Source organism: Sminthopsis crassicaudata, chromosome 6 (genome assembly GCF_048593235.1).
Source record: "Sminthopsis crassicaudata isolate SCR6 chromosome 6, ASM4859323v1, whole genome shotgun sequence".
NCBI lineage: Eukaryota > Metazoa > Chordata > Mammalia > Dasyuromorphia > Dasyuridae > Sminthopsis > Sminthopsis crassicaudata.
The window spans coordinates 195,308,572-195,321,072 of record NC_133622.1 but is presented as its reverse complement, the minus strand read 5'-3'; the positions used below and the strand labels follow the sequence as shown (position 1 = coordinate 195,321,072).

General features: G+C 38.7%; 1 protein-coding gene across 9 annotated transcripts in view; it reads left to right on the top strand.

Moving 5' to 3' along the window:
• Positions 1-2,656: 2,656 nt before the first annotated feature.
• Positions 2,657-12,501, top strand: part of PIGG (phosphatidylinositol glycan anchor biosynthesis class G (EMM blood group)) — a 77,618-nt gene continuing 67,773 nt past the window's right edge. For 8 of the 9 annotated variants that reach the window (XR_012483328.1, XR_012483329.1, XM_074274477.1 and 5 more), the window contains exons 1-2: positions 2,657-2,924; positions 6,351-6,556. Coding sequence is in view for 7 of the 9 variants with exons in the window: in XM_074274477.1 (XP_074130578.1) it covers positions 2,777-2,924; positions 6,351-6,556 (354 nt within the window). In the remaining 2 variants the exon portion in view is untranslated. The remainder of the gene's footprint in view (positions 2,925-6,350; positions 6,557-12,501) is intronic. The other variant, XM_074274475.1, reaches the window with a different exon arrangement.

The window sequence follows — 12,501 nt, the reverse complement described above, 5'->3', positions numbered from 1 at the left end:
AGGTAGTAGCTAGAAGCAAAACACACTTTTGCTGAGGGACAGAGTAAAAAGAAAGAGGAAAAAAAGGATTAACAGGGAAAATAGGATGGAGAGAAATACACAGTTAGTAACTGTAATGTGAATGGGATGAATTCACTCATAAAATGGAAGTAAGTGGTAGTGGAATAAATTGAAAACCAAAATCCAACAAATGTTGTTTACAAGAAACACACAGAGTAAAATAATGAGCTGGAGCAGAATCTATTATGGTTCAGCTGAAGTTTAAAAAAAAAAGTAAGGGTAGTAATCATGATGTTAGACAAAATAAAAGCAAAAATTGGACTAATCAAAAGAGATACACAGGGAAACTACATTTTGCTAAAAGGTATCATAGATAATATCAATTAATATACTAAGTACTAAGTAATATAGCATCCAAATTCTCAAAGGAAAAATTATATGAGCTATAGGAGTAAATAAAGCTAATTACAAAATGAATATAAATAAATTAAGGAAATGAATAGAACAGGGCATAAAAAGCTCACAAGCAAATGCAGAAAAGCTGGATATTGAATGCTTCCTTTTCAAACCACAATGCAATAAAAATTACATTCAATAAAGAGCCATGGAGACATAGTTTAAAAATTGGAAAGTAGATAATCTAATCCTAAAGAACAAGACCAAATCATAGTATAATTTCATTAAAGAGAATGATAGCAATGAGACAACATACCAAAACTTTTAGGATGTAGCCAAAGCAATAATTGATGAATATTTACCAAATTATCAATTGTCCAGATTAACAAAAGAGGAAATAGAATACTTAAATGTCTCTTAGAAAAAGAAATTGAACAAGCCAATTGAGCTCTCTAAGTAAATAGGACTAGATGGAAAGAATAATTAATTCCATTGTCATAAAAACTATTTGGAAAAATAGACAAAGAAGAAATCTTTCCAAATTTTTCTGATGATCCAAATATGGATCGATGCCCCAAAAGGTTATAAAATTGTGCATGCCCTTTAATACAGCAATACAGTGACTAGTTCTGTGTTCCAAAGGGATCAAAGAAAAAGGAAAAAGATTTATTCGTACAAAAATATTTATAACAGTTCTTTTTGTGGTGGCAGAGGATTGGAAGTTGAGGGGAATTTCCAACAATTGGGGAATGGCTCAACAAATTATAGTATATAATTGTGATGGATAAGGATGCTCTCAGAAAAACTAGGAAAGGCCTATGTGAACTGATAATACAAATTAAAGCCATTGTGAGTCTCTCCAGCCCTACTGAAATAGAATAGTAATATTTCATAACATTCATATATCATAATTTATTCAGCCATTCTCCAACTGATGGGCATCCACTTAAAGTTTCCAGTTCCTTGCCATTATAATAAGTAGTTATGCTGGACGATACAGTATTCTAAGACAATTCCGAAGGATTTACGAGGAAAAATCCTTTCCACATCCCCATAAAGAATATTTTAGAGTTTGAATGCAGATCCAATTATATTTAAAAACAAAAACAAACAAACCCCCCCCCCTTTTTTTTTTTTACTTTTCTTCTGGTTTGTTTTTGACAATATCGGTAGTAAGGAAATGTTTTGAGTGAATGCACAGGTATAATCTATATCGAATTGCTTCCTTTCTTAAAGAGAAAGGGGAAGGAGAAAGAAAAATTGGAATTTAAATTAAAAAAAAATGTTAAAATTTCTTACATACGAGAAAAAAAAAAGACATTTAAAAAAAGGTGTCTGCCTCCTAAAAGAGATGATTCAGTAACCGTGACAAGGGCACAGCTCCACAGTGAGGACCAGGAGTGACTTCTATAGCTTTGCTTTATCTTAACTCCTCACCTAAGTCTTTGCAGCTACAAACAAAAATCTTGCGGAAAAAAAAATCAAAAGAAAATTAAATGTTCTTTTAAGAACATTCGAATATTGGAACTACTGCAAAGAGGGGACACAGGCTTTAGAGGTAGCAAAGAGAATTAATGGGTGGATTGCTAGATCCTCAGAAGAATTTTAAGAAGTTTACAGCCCTAAGCGTCCAGACACAGTTATTTAGTTGTGTGTTTTTTTTTTTTTTTTTTTTTTTTTTGAGAAAAAGTCGGCTTGAGACCGAACAATCAGATGTGAACTGTTATTCTTCCAGGGAAGTCACCACATTTGTAATTAACGAGCCTCTGAACCGCCCTGGTGCAAGGAGTTCCCGCACTGAAAGTTTACGTTCCGAACCTCCAAAATTAAAGAATTATCCCAATCTCAGCCCAGAAGGGGGGAGAGGAAAATCGACGTTTCTGGGGGTCCCGTGCCGGAAAGCCCACAGGGCGAGGGGCAGACGCTAGCGCATGTGCGACACCTGCCCAGAAAGGCCGCAAATTACCTCAGACCGAACCGTCCAGGGACGGATCTGAGCTAGAATAGCGCCCTTCTGGGGGCGGGGAAGGAGGGGACACCTCGGTCTGAGAAAACAGTTCTACGTGCCGGGTTCTATGACTACAACACGGAAATTAGGGCGGCACTACAAAGTCCAAGTAGAACTAGAAAAGGACTAGACGGAAGCAGTAGAGAACTTACTTCCGGTAGGATTGTAAAGCTCCGCCCTCCCTTAGCCAAGCACCAATCACAGGGGTTCCCGGGAACCCGCTCCCGTAGCGTTGGCTGCAAAGTACGCATGCTCATTCTGTGTTGTTGGCGCACCGGGTGGCTGGTGTTAGGTCCCTGGCTGGGGCCGGGCTCGAGCTCCAGCCGGGGCTGCCCTGGGCTCTGCGGGGCCGGCGGCGGCACACGCGCCACCATGCGGCTGGGCTCCGGGGCCTTCGCAGCCAGCTGCGTGGTGATTGAGGTGCTCGGGGTCGCCGTCTTTCTCCGGGGTTTCTTCCCGGTGTCGGTGCGCTCTGCGTCCCGGGTCCGTCCCCTGCCCCCTGCGCCGGAGCCCGCGGCAGGTACGGAGGCCGGGCCTCCCCTCCCTGGGTCCTGGGGCCCTTTGCTCCGCTCCTATCCTCTCCTCCCTTTCCTGGAGCCCCCTTCCCCTCTTGAGAGAGGGCTCGTTCCCTCCCTGCCCCGTCCTGTGACTTCCTTGTTTTAACCTCCAGTACACCTCAGGGCGGGCGGGGCGCGCCTTTCCTTCCTAAGATCCCTTTTGTCCCCCGCCCCCATCTTAGATGAGCAGGGGTCTCTCCCTTCCAGCCCTTCTATACTATTCTTCCATTCGTAATTGTCCCCGGGAACCTCTCTCTTGTGCCCCCCCTCATACACCTCAGGTTAGGAGGAGTGCGTTCCCTTCATGCCTTTTCTAGCAGCTTCCTTCTTGTTTCCTAATACACCTCAGGTCCGTGAGGGCCGTCCCTTCCGTGCCCCTCTCCTGGAGCTTGTATTCTCCACACACTCAGCGGGGCGCTCCTCCCACTCTGTTCTCCCCCTGGACTCCCATACATCATAGATGAGGAGGGGTCCTCCTTCATACTCCTCTTCCCCTTCATTCCTCTAGATCTTTCCCTTCTTATTCCCTCCTAAGGCAAGGAGCGGTCCTTGGAGGTTCTGGGTCCTCCTTCATGTAAAGGGTGGGGGGAGGAGTTTCCTCGATCTGCCCTCCTGGTGAGAACTAGTTCCTCTGGTCTTGGATTTTAATCATCCTTCCCAGAACCCCGCCCACAGTGGGGAAAAAGGCCTTTGCTTGCTACTGGGCTGGTCAATTTCTTTTCCTCTTCCTTCATTGCTAAGCAGAATGTAACAACCTGGGAAAGTGATCCTCAGTGGTTAGAGAGCCATTCCTCCCGTGTAGAAAGTATCAACATGTATTTAAAAGGATGATACTTCAAAACTGTAAATGATCTGTTTTAAAGCTTAGCTTTATTGGAATTCTACTGACCCCTGTGAAAATGCCTCTAAGGCAGATTTTTTTTTTTAATAGCCTGTGGGAGGTACACAAACATTTTCCCTTCCCTATTAATATCTCCCCTATTATCCTTCCCTGCAGTGGGGAGAGGAAGAGTCATGAAGTTTTCTTCCTGCTAGGCCTTGGTATTAAAACATCTTCCACCAATATGGAAGTAAATTGTCCCTTTTAGGGGTGATGCTTCTGATGATACCCAGAGAGTTTCCTGGAATTTGGAGCAGATAGCACAATATGATATTGCTGTACATTTACTGCTTCTTGGTTTCCTGCAGAGTTGAGTGACTTTCTCCCCTAATTCTCTCACAGAGCCCCCTCTCAACTTATGTCCCTCCTCCCCATACACATTTTAAGCCACAGTAACATTCTATGGTGAATAATGCAAAATAAAAAATAAACCTGTCTTTAATTCCTGATTTAGACATTTCATAAATGGGGAGTCCTGGTCTTAGATTCAGAAGACTTGGGTTTAAGTCTTTACTCTGATATATTATTCCTGTAATGGAAAATTTATTTAACCACCTTAATAATATTCTAATGTTAAGTAGAAGTGAAAGGTACTTTATGAACTCACAAGTGTGAGTAATCATTACTGTGTTTGGATTATCCAAGTACCTCCAGAGCAGAGGTATTAAGCATAAGGCCTGGTGGACTCCAGAGAGCCCTGAACCAGATTAAAATATATTTGGGAAATAATTTAACAAAAGAAATGAAAATGCAACTGAATAGAACATAATATTACATTTTAAAACTAAGCCCTTTTGCGGCCTCCCTATCTCTGGGTTAGTGGCTCTCATTTCTATTTGATTTTTACACCGCTGCTTGAAGACTGATACCTTCCATATCTCTCCTCATTCCCCCAGCTCTTGACCTTCTGTTGTCCACCTGTAGTATGGGCTCCTATTATTCCCTTATCTGCCTTCCTTAGTTTGCTGTAGCTCACTTAGCCTTGAGAACCAGGCTGATTGACTCCCCACTTGTGTTGCGCTCTTCCCCAACTTCCATCCACCCTCTGCTGCATGCTGCCCATTCCCAAAATTATGCTTCTAGTGCCAGTATTGAATTTGGGATAACCTCCACATCAGCACTTTGGATAGCTCAGTACCATATATGTTGGAGTTTGGTACTTTTTTGATAGTTGAAGACCCCAGTTGCAGTTACTCAAAGCCCAGCTCCACTGAATTCTTTTTGGCTTACTGGCGTCCATAGGAACTGGCTTTCTTGTTCCTTATCAGATACTACTGGTAGTTATTTCTGACTAGGGTCTTTCCTCCTGTATCCTGTCCCTGAGTAAGTAGGCAGGCAGTCCTCTTGAGAGTCCCTCTAGTTTAATTTTTGTTTTTTAACTTGAGAAATTATATGCCAACTTTTCCAACAGTTACTCATTTGTAGTGACAAAGTCTTAAAATAATTTCCTACCTTTTTTTTTGTATAAATTTTTGTATTGGTTTGGATAGATCATGGCCTCCATCCCTAATGGATTTTTCTTTCTTTTGGTCCCCTGTAACATCATTTTCCTACCTGATCCTCCAGTAGAATAAGATCCATCATAAACATAAATGTTTCCTCCAGAAAAGCCTTTTCATCATTTCCAGAAGTTACATGTTCCAGTTTTCTTATTAGAATTTTTTGCTTGCTATGCTCTTTCATTTCCTTTTATGAATTATATTGATTTCTGTTGCTCTTCTGCTATGTTTTCTTTATGGCTCTTCTTCATGTCTGGAATGATTTCTTTGCTTTACCTCTGCATCTAAGAATCCCATTTCTTTCAAAATTCAACTCAAACACTACCTTTTACATATGATTTTTAACTTCCTTTGTTTTTTTAATGTAGCACATTGCTTGGCACAAAATAGAAACTTAATAAATGCTGTTGATGTGACTTGATCCCTTCTATCTCCAGCTGCTAATACTTTCTTTCCCCTAAAAAACCTTGAATTTATATTTTATATGCTTATATTTGAACATGTTATCCCTTCAATGGAATGTAAGCTTCTTAAAGCAAATCCTGTTGCATTTTTGTTTTTGAATCATAAAAGAGCACATTGGCCGGACTTTTAAATATATGTATTGATCACATGCATTTCATTTCTTGCCAGTAGAAGGTCTGGTAGGTAGTAGTAGAAAGTCTAGAGAGGTTGTATTACTACAAAAGTTATTTGAGAAAGAAATGTAGTTTACAGGTAATATGAAGTTCAATAGCAGGACATATTTACAGCTCAGTAGCAGAGCATATTTATAGCAAGGTTCTTTTGTTTATATGAACGTACTAATAGATTAGAGACTTTTGAACCACTCTTGATTCAAACATACATAATTATATAAATATGTGTAATATGTAGTATATATTATTATAGTAATGTTTAGTAAATATCCCATAATTTTGCAATAGACCTTTGTGTATTTTTAATATTGTGTTTAATAATTTTGTGTCAAAGGAATTAAAATTCTTTTCCTCTTTTGAAATTCTTTGTAGGAACAAATTCCAATTGGACCCAGCTTCCACCTCCTCTCTTCAAGAAAGTTGTTATAATGCTGGTAGATGGCTTGAGGGGCGATTTTGTATTTGGATCAAAAGGTGTGCAATTCATGCCTTATACAACTTATCTTATAGAAAAAGGATTCACTCATAGTTTTATAGCAGAAGCAAAGCCACCCACTGTTACTCTGCCTCGAATCAAGGTAAACAGTCTGACATGGTGTTCTAAAACTTCATAGTTTAATTGTCTTAGAGGTTCAGATTGGCTCTGTATATTCTTTTGCTTAGAATCTGCTCTTAATGCCTTTATTCTTTCCACTCTATGTAAGAGTTTAGTAGTAATACAGGAAATGGTCTGAAAATGCCTCCAATAACATGATATTGGACCTTGGTATTATGTCTTCTATTAATAATGAAAATCAGTACTTGCATGATAAATCTCTAGGAAGGGTATTTTGGAATCTTTGGTCATAGAAGGGATCTTGAGGAAATCATCTTTTTTTGGTCTAATGGAGGAAGGAGATGTAGCTTTCTTATTCAACAAGATTTCCCTTATGGTTTTCTATGCATGAATGTATTTAATTATCACAATTCAAAAGCTTAAAAAAAATCACAGAACTTTAGAACCAGAAGAGATCTAGGAGAAGACTTTATATAAAAGTGTTATCTTAACATCTGAGGGAATGCACCCCTGGAGAGATTAAGTAATGCTGGAACTGCTTCATAAAAAAGCTTGAACCAGAAGAAATTCTTTTCTTCATCTAAACTTTAGCTAGAACTGTCTGGAAGCAAATTTTGTGGTAGGTATTGTGTAATCTAGAAGGGGATAAGACATGAACAGATAACTGAGAAAGAAAACACAGAGTGTCCCCAGAATCTTAACCCTTATTAACTGGCACTTCATCCTCCTCTTCGTAAGCTTTAATAGCTTAAAAAGCCACTAAGAGTTCTGGGTCATGCTATGTAAGTGAATTAGAAATGTGTAAACAATGTGTTAGTGACCTGTTGAGGATTATACATGATCATTAATAAAGAAGGTAGTATTTTAAATTTATAGACTAAGTAGGAGTTCAGCCAGTAAAGAATGAGAGGAGGACAATGTTCCTCAAATATTTAGTATGACACCAAAGTGAAAGGGTAAGTGTAGGGGGGATATACTATGGGGAGGAAAGGATGGAACATCAGTAATACCATGAGATAAGGTAGGAGAGATGTGGAGGAGAAACTGGATTGGGCAAGCAAAGGAATTATTTATTTGATTGATGACAGGAAACCACTGAAAATGATTGAGTCTAGGAGTAACATGACCAATTGTGTGAATTTTTGGGTGTTGCCACTCATTCCCCCTCTTCCCACCCTGTGGGATGATCTGTGATTTCACTGATATAGTTAACTCCTACTGGGGAAACTCCTTCAGTCTGTGCAGATGCGCACTTGGCACTGCCAAGTTAGAGGACTTTGCCAGAGTTAGGCAGCCTGGCAGTTGAACCAGGTGTTTCTGACTGATCAAAATGACCTTGGGAACAGAAAAAGGAATGGATGGAGAAGTTGTGAGATGAACAGATCTTGGGAGTCTGGGAATGGTGAGGAAAGAGTCATCCCAGGGTTTCAGATTTGGGAGACGAGTCTAATGGAGCAACAGAATAGAAATCAAATAGAAAGAGCCAGAAGGAGGGCCATGCTTGGGAGCAAGAAGAAAAAAAAGCTCTGCTTGGTACATTTTGATTTTGAAGTATGGTTGGCCCCTGTGACATATAGGCAGCTGGCGGTGAGATTTGAGCTCAACATCTGGAGAGGTAGATTTAGAAATTATAGAAAGGAAGGAGCTTACAGAGAGAGACACAGAGAAGGGAGTGAAAAAGCAATGTAGCTACAATGGGAAAAGCTAAAGATTTAGAATTTGAAGATGATGCAGAATCCCAGCTCTGTTTAGTAAATGTTGCCCGTTTGGAATGTTTTCAATCTTTGGATAAATATTTAACCTCTTGATACCTCCATTTCTTCATGTGTAAAAGTAAGGGATTGTAGTAGATGGATATTTTTCAAGAAATCCTACAAGTATCAGCAACTGAATCTTGTAAAGCACTTAAAGAATAGTTAGCAAGATAACTGGAGTGTCTCCTTGGTGAAGCCATGGAAGGAGGGAATATTCATTATGAATATTCAGCTGGTCTGCTGGGTGAAAACAGCAGAGAAGTCTAGAAAGCCTCCAGCTGGGCAGATGTTATAATGTTTGACCACAAGGAGATTGTTGGTGACCTTAAATAGAAAAGTTTCAATAGAGCAAGTAGATAGTTGAGAAATGAAAGCATTGGGTACAACTACTTTCAGCAAACTCTGCTACTTTTGTGAGAAAAAGCTACTTTCTTGTTGAAATTTAGTTGAGACAAAAACAGCTGAAGAGATAACAATAGCTAACATTTATTTGTATGATGCTTATAAAGTAGTCTTCAGGATTTTTGCTGGGTTAAAAAGAATGTTGATGATACTAGGGGGTACTTATATAGAGCTTAAATTTTGTAGAGTGCTTTATTTTTGCATGTTAACTAGAACCTAGAGAAGAAAATACTCTTAAGACCATTGGGACAGAATGTTAAGAATAAGGGTTATTTGGCTGTGAATGTATGTTCATGTTTATGTTCCTACTTGATGCCTATCTCTTTTCCTCTGAGACTTCTTTTAAAATAAGATTTTCTATTCATAGCATTTCTTGTAACTGATCACTAAGAAGTATCTTTACCCTTTTCCCCAAACTATTGTCTTCTCTGCAGAAATAGGATGATGCTCTTCTTTCTTTTTTTTTTTTTTTTTCCCCTGCGGCTGGGGTTAAGTAACTTGTCCAGGGTCACACAGCTAGGAAGTGTTAAGTGTCTGAGACTAAATTTGAACTCGGGTCCTCCTGAATTCAGGGCTGGTGCTCTATCCACTGCACCACCTAGCTGCCCCGATGCTCTTCTTTCTCCAGGCTGTTTCTCCTTATTTGGGAGGTAATGCCTTCTGAATTTTTTGCTGTCCAGGCTTTCCATGATCTTTCCTCCCCTTTTGTGGGTGTCTGCCTTTCTTGCTGGGTTCCGTTTTGCTCTGGCTGAACGTTCTCACTCTGTCAGCACCAAGGACAGGCTCGACACCTAGCCTCAGCGCCACCTTCCTTTTTCTGCCCTCCCAGCTTCTGCTGCCTCTCCTTTGATGTCATCTTTTCTCTTATTTGTCTGCATCTCGTACACACCCACTCGTGTTAGTGTGATCTCCTTTGCTGCAGGGTATTTGTTATTTTTTTGTGAGGCAATTGGGGTGAGGTGACTCGCCTTGGTTCATGCATCTAGTAAGGATCCGGTATCTGAGGCGGGTTTGAGCTTAGGTCCCTGATGCTAGCGCTGGGGTTCTGTCTGCTCTGCCAGCTAGTTGCCCCTTAAAAGGTATATTTCTTGAGGTCACAGTTCCTGGCCCATGGCAAGTACTTAATGAAGACTAGTTGTTTGGCTGAGTAAGAGGAAAGAGAAAGCCCTCGTTACCTATCAGCCTGGCGGGACTTTAGAGACTATCTGGTCCCAACTTAGTTTTACAAATATGGAAGGAGGGTCAGACGTCAGCAATGTTGTTCTCGAAGCCCTTATAACCCTCAGCATTTATGTAGCTATTACAGCTTAAAATTATACTAAGACTTTTGGGATGCCTCATAAAACACTTTGCAATTTCCAAAGCAAAGATTCTTTTGGATTCTCTTTGGATAGGAACAGGTTTTGTGGTTTTTTTTAAAAGAAAGATCAGTTAGATCATTTTGAATCCCGTTCTTTGCTACAAGGGATTTATTGAGATAGCAGGACTTCTCTGGACAGCGTTTTAAAAGAAATTATAGGCCTTCCAGATCAGCTCCTCAAATTCCTTAGAATGTTAAGCAAAATAATTTAAATATTCAGTGTTGATTTTTATCTAGCATATTCTTTTTAGTTCAAATCTATGACAACTACATTATGTACTGGGCATATGCTTTGATAATACTTTTGAGGCCTGAGTATAATTGGATATCAACAGTGCACTTTGTAAATATTTTATAGGTCTTTTAAAGGGAACCAACATGGTTTAGTAGAAATAACAATGGATTAGGCATTAGAAGATTTGAATTCTAGTTCTCTTTGCCATTAGAACTTTCAACAATGAATTATCTCCACTTCTTCTGAGTTACTTTTTAAAAAATATGTATAGTAAAATAAGATGGCAACACTAGATAGTTTCTAAACTTCCTCTCATTCCTAATACTCTATAACTCTGACTTAGAGTACTTACAGATGTTTTATATAATTTTAGAGGTTTGTAGTTGTGATTTGTTTTTATGACTTTTTAATAATTTCTGTAAATCTCAGTTCTTTAATTTAGTGCAGCAAACAAATGTTTAAATGCTTTCTGTGGTTAGAGTGGTACATTAAGCCCTTCAAAGGGAGCTTTATATTGATATTTTTATTATAATTAATACTATTATTAATTAATAATATTAATATTGTTAATATATTTTCTGTCCTCAGATTATATTCTGGTAGGGGGAGAAGATATATACAGAGCTATGATATATAATAATCTATTATGAGTATATCAAAGAGCCTCAAAATGGAGTGCTTACATGAAGAAGCCTGGGATGATGAGGTCATTAAAGGATAAATCAGGAAAAGCTCTCAGTGGAAAATGGCTTTTGAGTTAAGATTTAAATGATGGGTAGGAACTCATCAGATAAAGGACTGAGGTGGGGGAAAGAGAGAGAAAGTGTATAAGAATATAACTATGCTGAATGTCATTAGCAGAGACAGAGATGTGAATCGGAGAGTAGAATATTTATCTAGAGCAGGAGAGTCTTTAAAATTTTGAGTTCATGGGTACCCTTGGGTAGTTAGGCTTGGAAAGCCTAGGAACCCTTCTTGGAATTATGTTTTTAAATGTATAAAATAAAAGATATAGGATTATAGAGGAAATCTATGTGTTAAAATATAGTTATGTAAAATATAAGTTCATGGGAACCAGATTAAGAAAGCTTGGACCAGATTAAGAAAGCTTGGTGTAGATTGTTGAGTACATAGTTGAAGGTGTTATGCTGACTGGAAAAATAAGATGGTGTCCCCTAATCATGGAAAGATTAGAGGGCTGGGCCATCAGTAAGGAACCAGTGGTAGTTCTTGAATCATATGATTAGGCCTTGATCAAGTACTTGGTCAAGTATTTCTAGGGCAAAAATAAGTCTCACTTTAAAACAATCTGCTTTGTGGTGTGTGTGTGTGTGTGTGTTTAACTTATTGAAGCATTTTAAAATGTTTTATTTTTTAAATAATATTTTTCTCTAATTACATGTAAAAACAATTTTTAACATTTGGTTTTTTTGTAACCTTTGTGTTTCAAACTCTATTCCTTCCTTCTTATTCTTTTCCCACCCTGAGACAGTAAGTAAATATACCAGTATAGGTAGTACATATGCAATCATATTTTCATATTTTTCATGTTAGTCATTTTTTGCAAGAAAACAAAAAAAGAAAAAGAAAATAGTAACAAAACCATTTGCAACCAAAATTAGAAGGAAAGCAGAAAATGGGGGGAAGGGTGGCAGGAATTTACAGCAAGGTAAAGGTAAAGGCTTCATTTCTCAAATATTTAGAGAACTGGCTCAAATTTACTAAACTGGCTCAAAAATACTAAAGTCATTCCCCAAAGGATATGAGTAGTCAGTTTTCAGATGAAGAAACTTAATCATGAAAAAATAATTTAAATCACTACTGATTAGAGAAATTAAAACAACTCTGAGGTAGCACTTCATAACCATTAGATTGCCTAATATGACAAAAAAGGAAAAATGATAAATGTTAGAGGGGATGTGGAAAAATAGGAACATTAATGCATTTTGGTGGAGTTGGGACAGATCCAGCCATCCTGGAAATCAATTTGGAACTATGCCCAAAGGACTATAAAGCTGTGTAAATCTTTTGATCCAGCATTGCCACTACTGAGCCTGTATCCCAGAGAGGTACTATTTGTTTTTAAATACTTACTCTCTGCCAGCCCCAACCCTCCTCCTTGAGGCTTCCCCTATAATTGTTTTTTTCCCAAGTCTAGAAAACTGACAGAGTGGTTGGGACAGCCTGGGCAGCAATCTGTACCACTGGTTTCCCAC